Here is a 20,734-nt window from a genome sequence, read left to right as displayed (position 1 = left end):
TCTGTCCATTCGCTCACAGACCATGAGAATCTGCCCATAAACTCACAGACCATGATAATCTGGCCATTCACTCACAAGCCATGATAATCTGTCCATTCGCTCACAGACCATGAGAATCTGCCCATACACTCACAGACCATGAGAATCTGCCCATACACTCACAGACCATGAGAATCTGTCCATTCGCTCACACACCATGATAATCTGTCCATTCGCTCACAAACCATGAGAATCTGTCCATTCGCTCACAGACCATGAGAATCTGTCCATTCACTCACAGACCATGAGAATCTGCCCATACACTCACAGACCATGAGAATCTGCCCATACACTCACAGACCATGAGAATCTGCCCATACATTCACAGACCATGAGAATCTGTCCATTCGCTCACAGACCATGAGAATCTGCCCATACACTCACAGACCATGAGTATCTCTGTCCATTCGCTCACAGACCATGAGAATCTGCCCATTCACTCACAGACCATGAGAATCTGCCCATTCACTCACAGACCATGAGAATCTGCCCATTCACTCACAGTTCCTGAGAATCTGCCCATTCACTCACAGACCATGAGAATCTGCCCATTCACTCACAAGCCATGATAATCTGTCCATTCGCTCACAGACCATGAGAATCTGGCCATACACTCACAGACCATGAGAATTTGCACATTCACTTACAGACCATGAGAATCTGCACATTCACACAAAGAATCTGCCTACTGTCCAGTAAATGTGTCCATTCACCCTGAGAATCTAATTTACTCTGAGAATCTGCCCATTCACTCACAGACCATGAGATTCTGGCCATTCACTCACAAGCCATGAGAATCTGCCTACTGACTCACAGACCATGAGAATCTGGTCATTCACCCTGAGAATCTGCCCATTGAACCTGAGAATCTACCCATTCACCCTTAGAATCTACCCATTCACCCTGAGAATCTGCCCATTCACTCTGAGAATCTGCCCATTCACCCTGTGAATCTGCCCATTCACTCTGAGAATCTGCCCGTTCACCCTGAGAATCTGCCCGTTCACCCTGTGAATCTGCCAGTTCACCCTGAGAATCTGCCCGTTCATCCTGAGAATCTGCCCATTCACCCTGAGAATCTGCCCGTTCACCCTGAGAATCTGCCCATTCACCCTGAGAATCTACCCATTCACCCTGAGAATCTGCCCGTTCACCCTGAGAATCTGCCCGTTCACCCTGAGAATCTGCCCGTTCACCCTGGTAATGTTGCCCAGCAATCTGTCCTTTGTGGCTAAGATTGAACTTGGAAGTGTTTACCAGCGAGCAGCCGTCACTGATACTACGGATAAAGCTCTGTCCCATGTATTGTGTAGTTCCAGAAATCCCTCCAGGCTCGCAGTTCCCCTCCCAGCCCCCTCCTCCTCCTTTGCATTGTACACCTGCCTGTTCAGCAGGTTACCAGGGCTGCACCCAGACATGCACTCAGGCAATACGTGCACAGCTCCTGCATGAGGAAGCAGGAAGAGTTTGTCCTTAAATTGTTCAATAAACAAAGACACAGAAACGGGAGTCAAGCAGCGGAGAAGGAGCCGAGCGGAGCGAACCAGCTGCGATACTTGGTAATACTGTCAGGGAGAAGGGGGGGGGGGGGGGGTGATCTGGTCAAACTGGCACCCCAGTTTCCTATTCATTTTGGCCGATGGGTCACGAGAGACTGGGCCCAGAAAGAAGAACCAGGGATCGGTGGAGAGTAGATATAAACATAGAAAATGAACCTGCGTTCAAACTCCCACTACGCCTGACCGGCAGCAATGACTATAGTACACATCATCCCCAATATAGACAATGCAGAGCAAAGAAAAGGTTACCTGCGCACTATCCCAAATGCTTCCTACACTAACTATTCACCTGGCTGCTCCCAGATAAACATCTCCAACGACACAGAGATACTTCGTACTGCTGGGGAGGTTTTCTGACAATCTGGGGGTTCCCTCGGTGACAGGGCAAACATTTGGGGGTATTTACTTACTTGTTAATGCTTGTGTCTACAATTGGTATTTTTCCACTGTGGTGAAATGTGGGTCTGTCCGTTAAGAATATACAGAAGCGTTAACATGTTTCGTGTTATCTGTATTAGAACGTTGTATTTGTTAAGAAATTGTCAGTTTTGTACATAAAGCCTGAAACATACCGGATTTATTCACTAAACCAGAAATTACGCTGGAAAATGCTCAATTTTTCTATTCAAATAAACAATTGGAAATATTCTGAAACTCAGCGATTTTCTAGATCCGCTTTTTTGAATGAACTATTTAAATTCCCGTCATATCTCAGTTTAGTGAATAGATCTCTCAGTTCTCCCAGGAACCTCAATCCAATATAACAGTTTGTGGCCAGTGTTTGGTTAACAAAGGAGGGTGTGAACACTAACACCGGATCTAGCCTTGGGGTTTATTTCACGATGGCTGTGTGTTGTCATCCAATGGTATTGCTGCCGGGTCTGCAACGAACGCTAGGATAATAACCTGCCTCAGTGTCCGCACCGTGTAACGCCAGTGGAAGCAGTCTGTACACATAGGGTCACAACATGTTCCTTGGAAAGTGCTGCCCTGTAGTATGTAGCATTCATATTCTGAATAACCTGTTCAAGGCGGACGTTTGGCATTAATCCTTGATTTATTGGCTGATTCTCTTCCTATAACACATTCTATAGACTGCAGGGCAGCACTTTTCATACTCTGTCCAAACATGATGTACACATCTCGTGCCGTTTACTGTACATTTTACTTCCTGCTACGCCTCTCCTTCTAGTCGTAAATACCTTAAAAATACACTGTGTTTATAACCGCACAGCAATAAAATACCTAACTGAGCAGAATAATGTCACAAGGCGCTTAGAAACATAGAATGTGACGGCAGATAAGAACCATTCGGCCCATCTAGTCTGCCCAATTTTCTAAATACTTTCATTAATCCCTGGCCTTATCTTCTAGTTAGGATAGCCTTATGCCTATCCCACGCATGCTTAAACTCCTTTACTGTGTTAACCTCTACCACCTCAGCTGGAAGGCTATTCCATGCATCCACTACCCTCTCAGTAAAGTAATACTTCCTGATATTATTTTTAAACCTTTGCCCCTCTAATTTAAGACTATGTCCTCTTGTTGTGGTAGTTTTTCTTCTTTTAACCCCTTAAGTCCGGAGGGCGTACATTTACGTCCTTTTAAAAGCGGCTCTAAACGCCGCAGGACGTAAATGTACGCCCTCCGTTTTTTTTTTACTTACCCGGTCGCCAGCGGTCCCACGCCGGCGATCGCGGTTGGGGGGACTCCCAGGAGCCCCCCCGCGGCAGATCTTCCTCCTCCGGTCCCCCCCCGGTCATGTGAGAGTGAGGTCCTTGCGAGGACCTCACAATCACATGACCGGTATAGCTGGCTCAGGCATTGCCAGCAGGGGGACTAACTGTAATGACAGTTAGTCCCCCTGCTGGCTGAAATCAAATACAAATAAAATAAAATAAGTGTAAAAAAAAAATATATATATACTTAGATCATATATATATTATATATATATGATCTAAGTATATATATACACATATACACACACACACACACACTGTCTAGGTGTATTTTAATATTAATATATATATAATTATATATATATATATTAATATCAAATTACACGTAGACTGATACTAATTATTGTTATATATATATTTATAAATAATATAAAAAATATGTAAATACGTAAAAAAAATAAAATAAAAAAAATTATTAAAAATAAAATATTAAAAAATATATAGATGTGTTTTATTTCGTTCTAACTGTATTGTGATATTAATATATATATATTTATATCAAAATACACGTAGAACGAAATAATATATATATCTATATGCATAAATATATACGTATATATAACTATATATATACCTATATATAAATAAAAATATAAAAAAAAAATATATATATATACGTATATATACACATATGTATATATATACATATATTAATTCTACACATATATTTATGTAATAATTTTACATAATTAGGTATCCAAATGAATTACAATTAGCGGGACCTGCCTGACAACCCATGCCGAAAGTAAAGGGAATTTAATTTGCTAGCACTATATTTAACCCTATAACTTTCCAAGACACCATAAAACCTGTACATGGGGGGTACTGTTTTACTCGGGAGACTTCGCTGAACACAAATATTAGTGTTTCAAAACAGTAAAATGTATTACAACGATGATATCGCCAGTAAAAGTGACGTTTTTTGAATTTTTCACGCACAAACAGCACTTACACGGACGATATTATTGCTGCAATACTTTTTACTGTTTTGAAACACAAATATTTGTGTTCAGCGAAGTCTCCGAGTACAACAGTACCCCTCATGTACAGGTTTTATGGTGTTTTCAAAAATTACAGCGTCAAATATAAGGCTTGTGTTTCATTTTTTTCACTTTAAAATTCGCCAGATTGCTTACGTTGCCTTTATGACCCTATGGTAGCCCAAGAATGAAAATGACCCCTATGATGGCATACTATTTGCAATAGTAGACAACCCAAGGTATTGCAAATGGGATATGTCCAGTCTTTTTTAGTAGCCACGTAGTCACAAACACTGGCCAAAATTGGCGTTTTTTGCTTTTTTCACACACAAACAAATACTAACGCTACCTTTGGCCAGTGTTTGTGACCAAATGGCTACTAAAAAAGACTGGACATACCCCATTTGCAATACCTTGGGTCGTCTACTATTGCAAATGGTATGCCATTATGGGTGTAAATTTATTTCCTGAGCTACTATACAGTCTCAAAGGCAACGTAACCAATCTGGCGAATTTCAATTTCAAATGTAACACGCTATATTTGACCCTGTAACTTCCCAAAACACCATAAAACCTGTACATAGGGGGCACTGTTTTACACGTGAGACTTTGCTGAATACAAATATGTGTATTTTATTGCAGTAAAAGCAAACAGTATTATGACATTGACAGTTAAAATGTCATGTAGAACTAAAAAAAATAAAAAAAATCTTATTTTCTCCCATTTCTTTCATATTAAATTATGTTTCATAGCTAAATATTTGATATTAAATGAAAGCCCTGTTTCCCCTGAATAAAATGATATATAATAAGGGGGGTGCATTTAATATGAAAGAGGTGAATTACGGTTGGACAGATATATAGCGCAAATGCCAGGTTTTGTTTACATTTTGTTTCGTTCACAACTTGTACATTTGGCTGCGGTCTTAAGGGGTTAAATATAGTCTCCTCCTTTACTGTGTTTATTCCCTTTATGTATTTAAATGTTTCTATCATATCCCCCCTGTCTCGTCTTTCCTCCAAGCTATACATGTTAAGATCCTTTAACCTTTCCTGGTAAGTTTTATCCTGCAATCCATGAACAAGTTTAGTAGCCCTTCTTTGAACTCTCTCTAAGGTATCAATATCCTTCTGAAGATATGGTCTCCAGTACTGTGTACAGTACTCCAAGTGAGGTCTCACCAGTGTTCTGTACAATGGCATGAGCACTTCCCTCTTTCTACTGCTAATACCTCTCCCTATACAACCAAGCATTCTGCTAGCATTTCCTGCTGCTCTATTACATTGTCTGCCTACCTTTAAGTCATCAGAAATAATCACCCCTAAATCCCTTTCCTCAGATGTTGAGGTTAGGACTCTATCAAATATTCTGTACTCTGCCCTTGGGTTTTTACGTCCAAGATGCATTATCTTGCACTTATCCACATTAAATGTCAGTTGCCACAACTCTGACCATTTTTCTAGTTTACCTAAATCATTTGCCATTTGGCTTATCCCTCCTGGAACATCAACCCTGTTACATATCTTAGTATCATCCGCAAAAAGACACACCTTACCATCAAGGCCTTCTGCAATATCACTAATAAAAATATTAAAGAGAATGGGTCCAAGTACAGATCCCTGAGGTACCCCACTGGTGACAAGCCCAAGCTTCGAATAAACTCCATTGACTACAACCCTCTGTTGCCTGTCACTCAGCCACTGCCTTACCCATTCAACAATATTGGAATCCAAACTTAAAGATTGTAGTTTATTGATAAGCCTTCTATGTGCAACAGTGTCAAAAGCCTTACTGAAATCTAGGTAAGCAATGTCTACTGCACCACCCTGATCTATAATTTTAGTTACCCAATCAAAAAAATCAATAAGATTAGTTTGGCATGATCTCCCTGAAGTAAACCCATGTTGTTTCTGATCTTGAAATCCATGTGTTTTTAGATGTTCAACAATCCTATCCTTTAACATGGTTTCCATCACTTTCCCCACTACTGAAGTAAGGCTTACTGGCCTATAGTTGCCCGACTCCTCCCTATTACCTTTCTTGTGAATGGGCACAACATTCGCTAACTTCCAATCTTCTGGGACTACTCCTGTTATCAATGATTGGTTAAATAAATCTGTTAATGGTTTTGCTAGTACACCACTAAGCTCTTTTAATAGCTTTGGGTGTATTCCATCAGGTCCCATTGACTTATTTGTCTTTACTTTTGACAGTTGAAATAGAACCTCTTCCTCTGTAAACTCACGTGTAATAAATGACTCATTTATCCTTTTTCTTAACTGAGGTCCCTTTCCTTCATTTTCATCTTACCTACAGCCACTGCAGGAATGGAGAATACACAGTGCTGTCCTCTAAAGTGGGAACTGTTGTGAATTTAAATTTTTTTGCCAAAATATCTGATCCTGATTTGGTGTATTTTAACAGTTCTGCTATTTTTGCCTAAAATTTGAAAAATGACTTACAATTTCTTAAAATTGACGTCATGGGTTGTTCTCAAAACGCTGAATTGTAGCAAATTAAAATCTATACCTATAGAGGTTTATACACTAAATCAGGAAACGACAAGAAAAATGACTGAAGTGTAAACTATTTTGTGTTAAATCCGTGTTCCTAACGCTATCATGCCCGCGTCCACATTTAGATTAGAGTCCATTAGAGGTGTGTTCAACCCAGGAATGCAAACATTGTAAGTATATCAATTTTACAAAGGTGAAATAAAGGGGAAAGATTGCAGTTGGTTAGAGGAACAAAAGGTAAATACAGGCCTGGTCAAATGAGCTTACAATCTAATGGCCATATTTTACGTTGCTTCTTTATAAAGTCTATACTTTTCTTGCATTTATGGTGGTGCAATGCATAGATTAATATTATGCTCTTTCCTTAGAGTATAAGATAATGAGTTACCGTAACCGTTAGGTTCTAATGTCCCATTATTACTTATTACTAAATTGTATTGAATTTACGTTGAAAATCTCCTCTTTAGGCCGACCCCTTTGAACTCTCTATAAACTGTATCAGGAAGTAGAAACGAGGTGACCCCTTGCCCATCGTCCCAAGATGTCGACCAACAGTAGCATTCAGCAGCAGTTTCAGGATCAGTGGAACGATGTGCTCGGGAAAATCGCCTCCAAGCAGGTGTTTCAGTCCGACTGGGATATCGCTGCCTTTGTCATTTTCTTTACATTTATCGGTGAGAATCCTGGGACCAAATCTCATTTTTACCCCAAACTGACATTAGTAACCATCTCACACCTGCCAGAATCCGTTTATATCTATTATTTAGATATAGGGTTACTGTAACCCTTCTTAAACATTTGTTTTAAGTTAAAATGCGCTCCTGGGTCCTTGCCTCCTGTTTAAAATCTGCAAAAAAGAGTTTAAATTTACCTGCAATCTAGTGGCGGGTGAAGCTCCCGGCGCTATGCTCCTTCCTCCGTCAGCAGGGGCTTCGCACAGTCCAATCACAGGCTTCTCATGGAGGGGAGGGAGTAGGGATTGGACAGAGGAGAGAAACACAAAAATAAAGAGTTGCAAATGAAACGCGTAGAAGCGGGTGGGGGGAGGGGAGGGGGATGAATACGCAAAGAGAGGTCAAGCTTCCTGATTGCAGGTTCTGGGGATGTTAGTGCACTGACGCCAGATGTAAAATATGTACAGAAATGACAGAATTAAGTTCTGGGCTGCCTAGGTCATAAGTGCCAAGGGTGCAACTAGCCGCCGGCACACAAGTCAAATAACTTTGTATATACAGACTCCTACCACTGTGACCACTTCAAATCACTGAATTGTTCATGCTGGTTGGAGTAACCCTTTAAATAAAATTGTAGCCATGGTTTATTGGTTAGTATGTTTTTTGTTTAAACAGTTACATAAAGTTTGGGGTAGAGCACCTATTTTAGTAGATTATGAATCAGATAAAGATTATAATAATTCCTTCTAAATGGGCTGGTGTCTGTTTTGGGATCCCTCGCCCTTTCTCTCTCTCTCTCTCTCACAGTGAATGACATTGTCTGGGCACTGTTTAGTACTGTCACGAGGGCCATCACAATATATCTCTGATTCTTCTCCCCAGGGCTGATTCTCCTCCTCATCCTCCTCGTCCTCATCAGATGTTTCTGCTGCTGCTGTTGTGACTGTGACTCGACTGGGAATAAGGTAATGGAGGATGGCGCCTGCGTGGCTACCTGCTGCACCTGCGCATTGTTTGTACATACTGCGCTGGGAGGGCAATGTCTCTGACAGTAGATTGATACATATATAAAGCCAGAAGGATTTGTTCATCCCATGCATGCCAATGACTTATTTATAAATAAAGTGAAATATTTCTTCTATCCACAGAAACATTACAAACAAAAGATTGGCGTGGACAACCGTGGTATGGAGCTATAACGCACTCTGCGTTAGTGACTGACAGCGCATGGAGCCAATGAAAACAGAGACATTGTATTCCTCTCTCCTGCTGATATGAAGCCACACCCCCTAGGGAAATGTTAAATAGTTCGTAATAGCAGAATTAATTCATAATTAAAGTCAGTATAGGGAAACTAACAAATAAAAAGCAAATGGAACTTAAATATTGTGAAAAAACATGAGGCTGCTGATACAACGCTTTTTGTTGAATTCGGGGGGTTTGTTGAATTCGGGGGGTTTGTTGAATTCGGGGGGTTTGTTGAATTCGGGGGTTTGTTGAATTCGGGGGGTTTGTTGAATTCGGGGGGTTTGTTGAATTCGGGGGTTTGTTGAATTCGGGGGTTTGTTGAATTCGGGGGGTTTGTTGAATTCGGGGGTTTGTTGAATTCGGGGGGTTTGTTGAATTCGGGGGTGCTAACCTGCTGCAACTAAAAAAACAATCACAAAAATGAACAGTTTGTTTAAAAAAAGTTAATGAATGGCCCATTTAATTCTCTGCATTTACTCACAAGAACAAAGTTGGTGAATCTAATTGTACGCGTGTGATAATTAATATGTGCATGATTAACAATACTTGTACAATAGTGCAGGAAAACATTAGTTTCTATTATTAACAATGTACTAAAATGCATTGTCTTCTTTGATCTATTATCAGCAATGAAATGTTTGTGATGGCTGATGACCGTAATGCAATTCAGAAATTTATATTTATGGTTTCGATTTTGTAAATAAAAGTGTTTTATTTTAGTAGTGAAACGAATTATTTCTTCATGTTCTTTATTTACTTGGGCAGAAATTGATTAAAGTTGTGTGTTTTATTCACTAAACAGCACATTATCGTTACATGAGAACTGACTTGTCTAGCGGAAACAAAGGGACTTGGGGGGGACATCCTGAATAACATGTCCTCTTCTAATATGCCACAACCCAAAGCCCATGGGTGGAGAGTAATCGGGGTGGACAATAGCATGTCCATCTCCCTTCTTTATTTTTAAATAGTGCATAACTGGGGTTTGTTCTTGGGATGTTCCCCTCCTGCTATTTTATTAGGAGCCCTCACCTGCTGCCTGTGTGTGGGGACTTTAAGTGATGCCAAAGGAAATTTAGACTCCTTCGGCAGCTCATGGGTTGAGGCCGAGAGCCTAAAGAATATCACTCACCTGACTTTTTTTGGTCTGGTGAGTGCTTTAGAATATCCCCCCAGTGGCTGGCCCTGGATGGGGCAGTGGATTAGACCATGGCCTGCCCACTGTTTATTGATTGAATTTCAGGTCCCCATCCAATGCCTGCGAAGTCAGGTCCCCACTATATTTTACAGGTTCGATTCCTATGGGATGGGGCCTTTTTTTAACCACTGTGCCAATAGCTGCCTAGTTTCTAGTTTTTTATTATAGTGAGAAGAAGTAGATTCGTCCCGTATACTAATATGGGGGTTATATTAACTCACACAGACTTTTAACATTTTTAAGTAACAGTAAGCGCTGGCAAGCCACATTATTAACCAACATGATGCCGAGGGGTTTTGGTTTTTCCAAATAGTTTAACCCAGGAGCAATCACATGGATGACTTTTTTCGAACGAATCAATACGGATGAAGCCAATATCTTTGCATTGCACAGGTCTACACATACACACAAAAACACTAAATCTATTTTAGAACTATTGACGTTATGCTATAGTGAATACAAAATGAATATCAAAATAAAAGGTTTCTGCTTCTGCTTGGATCTATTGAGAAGCACATCCCCCTTCCGCACTCACCCCAGTGACACCGTTTTATGATGTGTCAATTAAAATATGTGCCTTTGAAAACAACAGGTTAATCTGTCACTGATTTCCACGTTACTCTTGTATGTGTCATGAGGCTGAATTGGCATCTAATAGGCCAGTGAAGTGGTGACAGCCAGGATTAGTACATACAATAATTGTCATCGCTCTGGAGAGAACCATCTGACAATGAGATACAAAGAACTTCCAGAAGCCAAGCTCCCGCTTCTCATCTTGTGTCAAGAATACGATTCACTGGAGTCCGAGGAATCTTCTAGAAAGCGGGGCATTAATTAAAGACACTGTACAGCAATCATTGTCTGTACTGGTCTGCAAAATATGTGTAAATATGACAAGGAGCTGAGATCGGAGTAATTAAACATTTTATTCCACGGAGACCACGCATTCTGCTCGCTGAGTCCCGGATTGTGTTATGACGTTAAGAAAGGGAAATTGTTACATCGATGATGTGTTTTTGTCTAAACTCAGGGGAGCACGAAGGGCAAATGAGTGCTAGAACGCAGACAAGAGGGACAAATCTAAATTGGAGATGTTTTATCGCAATTCCGCTGCAATCTGTCCAGTTATGAGGCAAATCATTTGCATTGTAGGGCAATTCAATTCAACTGAGCTTTGGGCAGTTTGGGGCAATTTGGCTGATCTCTACAAGTTTTGATTTATGGGGAGATTTGGGAACAGTAGCTGAAGTCAAGGTAGTTTGAGGAACTAATGAAAGTTAAACTGGGGCCAGCTATTAGAACTCTCCACAGTAGTGGAGCATATCCTCCTTTAACTCTGTGTAGTTGGGAGGTGAATTGGCTGAATCAATGTGCTGCAGTTTTGGAGCAAGTTATCTGAACTCATAGCAGTAATTGGGAATTTTCACTGAACACAAGCCAATTACAATACAAAAGAGCCAATCGTGGGAGTTAAGGATAAGCTGTGTGAAGCTGGGCAAATAAAATCTAGGGAAAATTGGCCAATTTTGGGCCTTCTTTGGAGGGCATATTATCTGAAGCCACGTGTGATCCCCTCATTAAATTCAGGGTTCACAGATCTGTTGAGAGATACATCCATTGCCCATATAGAACTTCAATCCCTACAATCCTCAGATAGCTCAGAATTGCAGTGCTACGATACGTGGAGAGCTAGACTGAATAATTCACTCATAAAAATACTTATTGTTTAGGTGATGTGCCCCATCTCCCAAGCATTCAAAAAAGCTAAAAAAAAATTCAACAGACTATAAAGGGTTTCCCCTAAATGTAGAAATGGGGGAGCCAGTGCTCGTATATATTAGAAAAAAAAAGAGTAAAAACATAATAGTGCCATATTGCTTTACATATAGGATAATCACAAAGAGATGAATTATTCTCACAATTTTGTGAGCCTTTTATACGTTATAATAATTAAGTAATTTACATCTTATACAGCCGGAGACATGTGTCCCCCCTCCCCCTTAGAGCATTCTGCCGATAGGAGCCGCGCTGGGTATCTGAGCAGCCATGACAAATGCGGGGTTAAAGCTACAAAACCACTGCACTGAGACCACTACATTAAGATGGGTGACTATAGTGTCCAGTGGGCACTATAGTCACCATCACCAGAACAACTACAGCTTATTGTATTTGTTCTGGTAAGTAGAATCATTCTCACCTCCACTGACCACTCCTCGGATGGCTACTAGAGGTGCTTCCTGGGGCAGTGCTGCAGAGTGAGCAGCACTTCCATTCAGTGTCTTCACCCTCTGCATGCAGACACAGAACTTTCCTCATAGAGATGCATTAATTCAATGTATCTCTATGAGGAGACGCTGATTGGCCAGGGCTGTGTTTGAATTGTGCTGCTTTGCCCCTGATCTGCCTCCTTGACAGTCTCAGCCAATCCTATGGGAAAGCCTTGTGATTGGTTATGATCAAGACTGCTGATGATGTCGGGTAAGCAGGCAGATCAGGGGCAGAGACAGAAGCAGCAGACATTAATAAAAGCAAGATTTTACTATATTTAGGGGGGGCAAGGGAGGCCAGAAGGGCTAGATGGTGTTTGTTTTAACACTATAGGGTCAGGAATACGTTTGTGTTCCTAACCCTATATTGTTCCCTTAGGTAACAGAATTTAAAACTGTTTTTATATGTGTGCATTATAACTTAATCTGTATTATATATTCAGTTATTGTACAGACTGTAATAGGTTGTGAATGTGACAGTCCCCTATAGAGAGTAAAACATGATTTTTTAAAAGCAGTGACAGCTGAGGGTCCCATCCTCTTCTGGTAGAAATGTTATTCAGTAAACATTGAACTGCAGCTGCAACTGAATTGCAAAATATGGCCAAAAATAGTATGTTATTCTCCAATCAATCTATAGATAGTTTGGTTATTTTAGAATGAATGTTGCTGTTCATTTTTTTAAAACAAGTATTGTATTTGGTGAAGGAACGAAATACCATACAGGGTGAATTTCACTAAAATAGGAATTGTGAAGAATAGACAACGGATTGGAAATTCTAGGCTATAACATCTGAATTCAATTTTTTTTTCAAAATTATGATATTTTTCCAGAAATCAGAATTTGGCCTAAAATGTGCAATTCCTAACATTTTCCATTTACTTTCATTTGAGATTTAGACAATTCACAATTTCGTGAATATCAATGGTTCTTGAGGTTTTATCTCTTTAAATGATTAACAGCACAATGTAGAGTAAATCTGTTATCATGATTTTCCTGCTTATGCGTTATCTGCGGCAAACACTAAATCTAAACAGTAAACCAATAAAACAAACGATAATCGTCAATATATCACACTATCGGTGTCAAACATGAGATATATGTATCTCCCAGGGATCCTGACTCTCTAACAAGAAATTCGGTTAAATCCCAGCATTGTCCAGTTAGTTATGAAGGGGTTTGTAAAGTTCAGATAAATATAATTCATTAAAGGGAAAACTCCAAGCATCATACACAATACAGCGCACTGTAGTGGTTATAGTTCCAGGACTGCGCTGGTACCCTTTCAGAATGGTTTAACAACTTACCTGGAGACTGCTGGGTGACCACCGCCACCTCCTTTTGGGCTCAAAGCGGGGCTGAGTGCAGAACCCGCGTAAAAGCCACCAGAAGGTTGTCCAAGCATTTGCAAATGGGCTGTAGTGGTTATGGTGTTTGGAGTTTACCTTTAATTTAAGAATTATGTCAAGCCTTGTGTTGTGCAACTTTCAAGTAAAATCTTTTGATAAGGTTAATAAAATATAGCTTAACCTCTGCGCAGTAGTGCTTTCTGGGTACAGCAGTGGATTCTGGGAATTGTAGTTCAGCAGGCAGGCATTTTGTAGTACAAAGCTAACCTAGAGTCTTCTCAAGATGTGTTTTTTATGATCTGATTCTCCTACTTGTTCAACGTCGTGGGGGAAGGGGAGAGAAATAATTAACTATTTTAACACCAGGGTGCACAAATAGTAAACCATTAAATATTTGCCAGGAAAAGTCAGGCCAGCATCGAGTCCAGCAGTCACGTGGCGGTTCTAATTGAGTAATAATGGGACATGGTGAAATTCGCAGGGCGCCGATTTAAAGGCTGGCTTGAGAGAAATGAGATTGGATGCGGGCAGCAGAAAATGCAATTTAAATTAATCTATAATTCAATAACTTCATCAGACAACACGAGACACTCATCAGGAACTCTGACTCCCAGAATACATTGCTGCCAAAAATCTATACAACTTCTACAAAAAAAAAAAAATGATCTCACCATGTGTCTTACCTAACCTCTGACCAAATATATCTGCAACACAGTCATAACAATAAAAGACTGCATTGTTTCAGGTATCCCTGAACAACGATCTCTGAACAAAATGGTGGATCTGCGCTTACATCACGCTATGAATTCATTGGTTAATATATCACTAGGCTTCATTCGCTGAACTGTAAATTGTAGCAATAAAAAAAATAATATATATGTGTGCGTGGTCAGGGACAAAAGCTGTACTTCTAAGATAAATAGAAGTATATTAACCCGGCGGTGTCTGCCCTGTAATGGAGGTGGTCTGCGTTTTTATAGCCGGGTAACTTCTCCCACATTTACAGGCTGTGTCTATCTATAAATCATATCTCAAAAACTGCAAAATTTAAGATCAAATAATTGAGCTGGACAAAATGTTTTCCAGAAAATGCAGAGTTTAGTGACAAAACTTCAGTTTGAACTATCTTAATGTTTGCGCACAGGATGAATCATTTCATTGTACCACACAGGGTCATGGGTTCCTCAGACTTATTTTGTGAAGGGTTATTGCGTTTAATTAGTAACTGTGTGCATGCAGTCCGTAGATTTGGTTCGGTGGAACATTTCACTTCACATTAAACTTACAAACAGCTGACTCGTATCCTACAAAAACCACTGAGATGTCTTTTTTTGTCATGCGTTGTTTCTGCATGTTGATGCCAAAAACCTTCCTACAGGCAGACACTGCAGGACCTAACAGAGTCACACATTGGTTTCAATTGGCCAATTCCTGGCTCCCGTATTTATTTTAGGGGGAGGATAGGGAACACATATCAGAGCAGCATTTGGAATATCGAATCAAACCGTGGAAACAAAGGTTTATTCACTAAACAGAAAAAATAAATCAAATTGGAAATGTGAGAAATAAAGTAGTAGTGGGGACATTTTCCTTTTTAGAAAATAACCTCTAAGTAGAAAGGTTTACAATTAAAGGGATTTTCTACTGCACCTATGGGACAGCCAGCTGTGATAAATATCCGAGATCAGTTTATATGCTGCAGAACTAACATTTTGAAGGTTCCGTGTGCACCGATCGAGAACCCCAGGTTTTTGCAGTGAATTCTTAAAATAACACTATGCGTTAGTGCTGACCCTGATTAATAAATTCTATAAAAAATTACTTTACCAAACTACAAGTTACTTTCTGCTTTTTATATATATATATATATATATATTTTAAATTCACCCAATAAATGTACTAATTTTACTCAAGGATCATGTAAACCCCTACCCCCAAAGTGGTAGTGGGGTCACCAGATCTCTATTCTGCAGTGTTTGGACAATTTGTGATCCCCTGTGTGAGTGAATGAATGAATAAATATAATATATATATTTAATACAATGTTAAACAAAAATCTGCATACCAGTCAAGCCATAAGACTTGATTTTCCCACAGAACTCACAAATCTGCAGTGATGTTATTAACGCAAAGGATTCTGGGTGGGCATATGCAAATAGCATCAACAAAGAATCACATTTTTGCCTCATTTCATTTTAAACATGGATTCCTTTGAGTCTGTGTTTGCAGTATACAATAGCTTTAAAACTAATTTGCATATGCCCACCCAGAATCCTTTGCGATAGTAACATTACTGCAGATTTGTGATTTCTGTGGGAAAAGAAAGTCTTATGTCTTGACTGGTGTGCAGATTTTGTTTAACATTGTATTAACTATCCACATATTTCAGGTGGAAGGGGTTTTCAATCACAATTTTTTCCCCACCATAACCTTTTTGGTTTTTGCTTCTAGATAGATAGACAAACAGACATTGGAGGGAATAGGTGTGAGGCTGAGAAAGAATAACGAATGGTGCATCTCATTTGAGTTTTTTTAATGTAACATTATAGCGGTGTTAGTATGTAGCCTCTATCAAACGGGGACGTTGCTTTAAAGAGTTAAAGTGGTTTAGAGGCATAAAAAGTTTGAAAATCACACAATTGTAGCCTAACCTGCAGATCATCTGAAACCCAATCAAGCTATTAGAACAAATCCTTTCCCACTACTCATTTTTTTGCGATTAATTCTGGGTTGTTTGTCGTAGACCAGTGATAGGACGAAATGCTTTGCTGCTATAGAAACAGAAAACAAGCTTTCTGGTTTTGTGTATTTTAAAACGACCGACAACAGAATTAACTGTTAAATATCTTTATTTGCTTTGCTTAACACACTAGGATGTTGGGTAGTGTTTACTAGAGGCAAAATAACACCTTCATCAATAAACCTTCAATATTGCACATTCTCAAATAAAATTTTGCGTCACGTGCAGCTTATAATGTGGTACAATATTTACATTTATTTTACAAACAGTTTCACTTTATTGAGGACAAACATTGAGCTTCAAAAACTGTAATAAAAATAGACAATAAAGAAAAAAAAAATCCCTTTGTTAGGCTTTTGTATTTTAAACATACTTGGACCCCTGAATATTAGTGTTTAATAAATTGGCGACCAGGAAAAATAACTAACAAAAAAAAAACCCCATTATCATCACGTGTTATTATTAAATAGGGAGCGTTTGCTTTCTCACACATTATATCTGGGTAGAAAGAAACATTCTTTAACCTCGTGGCCTGCGACAATGATGCTCTTTTCTCCTGAAAGCTAATATTCCTAGTTCTATTTTTTTTAATGGCTGTGCAAAAGAATAAATACTATACACAAATGATAAAATAACATTGTTCGTGCAACATATTAGCAGTAGGTGAATTTCATTCTTCAAAGACCTTGGGGTGTGGAGTCTATGCAGTCACTATATAGAGGGACGGAAATCAGATCAGAACCAGGAATCCTTAGGACGCTCCAAATACAATGTGATGTTTTGTGTTTTTTTAAAGTCATCGAGGCAAATAGGAAACATCGTGTAGGCAGCAGGGTAAAGACCAGGTGAAAAGGACACGCTGGAACTGGAATTCAGAAATCCCTTTGCTAAATAACGGCACTAATAGGATCGGAAGTTCCAGTAACTGGAAAAAATTGAGATCTGTATGGAAAACAGAGTGGGGTTATTGGCCGCAGCAATAAGACAAATATTCCCATCCGAAGGTCTTCTCTACAAACAGGGCTATGCAGATACACCTACAAAGATCTGACAATTAAGAACTTTCAATGGCTATTTTTTTTACACAGCTAGAATCTTCACGAAAAGCTCAGATTGACGGTGTTGGAATTCTAATGAAATCTGAACACAATCAGAGGGTTTTCATCACAAATAGATTAATTTTATCTTATGTACTCGTCAATCACGTGAAGTCCTAAACAGTCCCAACTGCAGCTCCTTTATGGAATGTCTTCGCAGTAACATGCAATGCTCAATTACAAATCAAAATTGAAGGGGCACATGAAAAAAAAAAACAAAAAAAACAGCTATATTGTGCTATAACTTGTAGAGCAGATACGACCGTCAATATCAAAATAACTCACTAGAAACTGTGACCAAGTAGCACATTGAATGCTTATGAAATATTTTATGATCAATGCAATAAACTATTTAGATATCGATGATATAACACTAAATTATTCTTGTACCCCTTCAATCATTTTTGAATTTGTTGAGGAAGATGCCAAGAGTGAGGATGCACAACTTGACGCAGTTACATCCACCATTCTTTCTCCCAGTGGCAGCACGTGAGAGGGCATGGCACTTGGTGGGAAGGGGCAGATACTTTCTTTGCAAAAAGCACTACAACCCCACAAGGGACAGTTCTGCTTTAATAGAGTCATTGACCCCATAGCAGTGTGCGGAGAAAGTTTTTTTTTTTGCACAATCACCACTAGACCATCACTTTCTGTTGGTTTCCTGTGAAGCAAGCATCAGATCATAGGGTTATTTTAAGGTCTTTCGAAATATACTGCTAGTAGCCACATGCCAAATCTCTCAAAAAGCTGTTTGAATAGAATGCAAAGCAAATAACTGTATGCGTGCACTACGAGTGTCAAACAGCTGAGAATCAGGGGCAGGGGGTGCATGTTTACAGTTTATATCGATTTTACATATTAAAGCCACTCTTTGCTGGGAGACAGTGTGTAGCTAATCTATCTACACTATAACCTTTCTAATGATGCAAAATGGCTAAAGTGCTCAGACTGACCCTTAAATAGACAAAAACCCAAATAAGCAATTACTTTGCATTAAGTTAGGTTAAACAAGGGGAAATTCTGATGATGTTTAAAGATGAAAAACTCATCTAGACGATCACTGTTCTAAATAAATTCTCAGTAATTGAGAGATGGGACATCAAGCAGTGTGAGCATCACCAGTACTGTACAAGCACGTTCAGTAAATCTGAGGATTATTATACATGTACTAAATGCTATAGTGCAATATTTACCTTATCCTTCAGTTGTTGACAGAGTTGGAGAGACACCGTGAAGAAGACCAAAGCATCATTAAGCCACGGAACCACACATTCCACTTTATGGACGTGGCTGACTTCAAACCTCTGATTATTTAGCTCACTGTAAGGTAAGATGGTAACATTACGCACGGATTGTTAGTCACTAGGGCTGTTCTACCATTTACTGAAATGACAGGAAATTAATATTTGGAACGTTCCACTCGTTTCCATGGCGACTGCTCCCAAAATAACATTTTACACAGAAAACCCAGTGTGTCTCCAGCAGTCAGTACGGTGTCTAATGAAAACACACAAACATTTTTCTTAACAGTCTCACTGCAATGTTTAATATGGAGGGGCAGAAACTGAACCAAAATGGCGCTTTAACTTCCGTAGGAATACCCCAACTTAATCAGATTAAATAATGTTATCAAAAGGAAACCGTGCACCAATATAACCTGCACCCAGCACTCTCAGCCACTCAAAATTTCCAGATTGGTTGATACGGACCCTGGTAAGTGCTGAGGAGGAGGAGGTTTCTGGTGCTGGGTACAGCCACTGTATTTGGCAAACTGCTCTAGTAACGTTTCCCATAAATGAGCTGTGATAATACTATGGGCTGAAGGGGTTCTGTTACTTTGTAGGGGCCAGAGGTTGCACATATATTTACTTACAACATGGATCCGGGGTTGTGCAGGACAGAACTGCCAGATGGTCGGAAATTCTAAAAGCAGAGAAACCACAGGTCAGATGTGACATGCCTGGGATTACACAACATGATTGGCTCAATTTGTTTTAAACACAGATTTCCCATTGATTTCATGCAACGTAACAAGGTGTGTACTTATCCATATTAATTTTTTAGAAGCTCAATAATGTAGCGCGCCTGAACTGGAATAATACTGGTTTAGCTGGGGTAGTGCAGCAGAACTATTTGTATAGCGCATTCACATTGTTTGGTTTTGATGTTGTACAGGGCGTTTAGTTCACAGGAGATACAATGTGCTCGGCCCTTAGGGAAGGGAACAGTCTGTTTTCAGAACGGTGACGGATCATGCAGGTGGAAATTAGTTATTACTACTACAGCACAAGCCGAACTGTGCAACAGGCACCATAATATAGCATGTAAGCAGTGTACAGAAAACAAAGCACAATCTATTGCTTCAACGCTGCACATGTCCGGATTATGGAGTGCAGAGGAATACAACACATTTAGAGTAATGGGGGCGAGCGAGCAATCCTGCTCTGTCACCATCTTGGACAAGCAATCTCTAAAATGTGCTCGGAATGTCTTCAGTGTATGAGCAGTAATCACCGTGTGGATAGCAGATCTACTATAAAAAATGTAAACACAACCACAGAGGCTCTTTATAATGCATTGATTAGAATATATTGTCTTAATGCCAGATGCTTTAAAATCTTGGAGGAGGAGGAAGTGATCCTTCATTAAGTATCTCTCAATCTATACCTTTAACCTCTTAAGGACACATTATGGAAATATTTCAGAAGTCGTGTCCTTAAGGGGTTAATTGTGTTTTCCCAGCACACTGTATAGATAGAAACACACCTATGGGAGGGTCGAAGTTGGAACGATCAATTAAAAAAAAAAAAAAATGCAAACACTGATGGTCACTTTCTTAACTACATTACCCACAATGCTCAGTCAGCCTAGAGGCTGCCAATGAGTTAGATTGTATGAAATAGTTTTTGCTTTAATATCATTACCTTGGTAGAGTTAGGCTGCAGAGCATGCAGCTGGTAGACCAATAAGCAAAGTTTATTCACATTAACATAGAAATTCAAGAGGGTATCGGCAGGAAGTGACGGAGTAAACATTTTCTAAAAACAAAGCAGAAAATTGTGAAAATACAACAAAAGGAAGAATAGCAACCAAACAGGTAATCAAGTCTAATAATTAAAGAGTTTACGGTATTTTTCAATAAATAAAAATAAATACTAGCAGTATTGTTCCGGAATAAACGCGAATTAAACTGCTTTTCAAGCTGCAGAGAACCTGGTGTGGCTTTATACAAGCTCAGTAACACAAAGTCCATGCTAGTCCCCCAGTACGAGTGCCGTTACATTGTAAATCATTGTACAAAGAGGGGAAGGCAATGAGATCACACA

The 20,734-nt window shown here is 39.5% G+C and overlaps 2 protein-coding genes across 2 annotated transcripts in view; one reads left to right on the top strand and one right to left on the bottom strand.

The window, feature by feature from the left end:
- The first annotated feature begins 1,437 nt into the window (after window positions 1–1,437).
- On the top strand, window positions 1,438–8,892 carry SMIM22 (small integral membrane protein 22). The gene is made up of 4 exons (XM_063429033.1): window positions 1,438–1,598; window positions 7,337–7,508; window positions 8,391–8,473; window positions 8,657–8,892. The coding sequence occupies exons 2-4, from the start codon at window positions 7,376–7,378 to the stop codon at window positions 8,705–8,707; spliced, it is 267 nt and encodes an 88-aa protein (XP_063285103.1). The 5' UTR covers window positions 1,438–1,598; window positions 7,337–7,375; the 3' UTR covers window positions 8,708–8,892.
- A 7,510-nt stretch (window positions 8,893–16,402) lies between these two features.
- ROGDI (rogdi atypical leucine zipper) overlaps window positions 16,403–20,734 on the bottom strand; it is a 29,295-nt gene continuing 24,963 nt past the window's right edge. The window contains exons 8-11 of the mRNA XM_063430759.1: window positions 20,333–20,446; window positions 19,282–19,331; window positions 18,602–18,728; window positions 16,403–17,253 (exon numbers count right to left, since the gene is read on the bottom strand). Coding sequence (XP_063286829.1) covers window positions 17,212–17,253; window positions 18,602–18,728; window positions 19,282–19,331; window positions 20,333–20,446 — 333 coding nt within the window. The 3' untranslated portion in view covers window positions 16,403–17,211. The remainder of the gene's footprint in view (window positions 17,254–18,601; window positions 18,729–19,281; window positions 19,332–20,332; window positions 20,447–20,734) is intronic.

This window comes from Pelobates fuscus, chromosome 8 (genome assembly GCF_036172605.1).
Source record: "Pelobates fuscus isolate aPelFus1 chromosome 8, aPelFus1.pri, whole genome shotgun sequence".
Lineage (NCBI taxonomy): Eukaryota > Metazoa > Chordata > Amphibia > Anura > Pelobatidae > Pelobates > Pelobates fuscus.
The sequence above is the reverse complement of the archived record's forward strand: the minus strand, read 5'-3'. Positions and strand labels throughout refer to the sequence as shown.

Bases quoted from the DNA above. Each gene is read 5' to 3' on its own strand.
- SMIM22 (XM_063429033.1), top strand. From the start codon at position 7,376: ATGTCGACCAACAGTAGCATTCAGCAGCAGTTTCAGGATCAGTGGAAC. The intron at 7,509-8,390 runs GTGAGAATCCTG...TCTTCTCCCCAG, and splicing joins CATTTTCTTTACATTTATCG to GGCTGATTCTCCTCCTCATC. The intron at 8,474-8,656 runs GTAATGGAGGAT...TTCTATCCACAG, and splicing joins GTGACTCGACTGGGAATAAG to AAACATTACAAACAAAAGAT.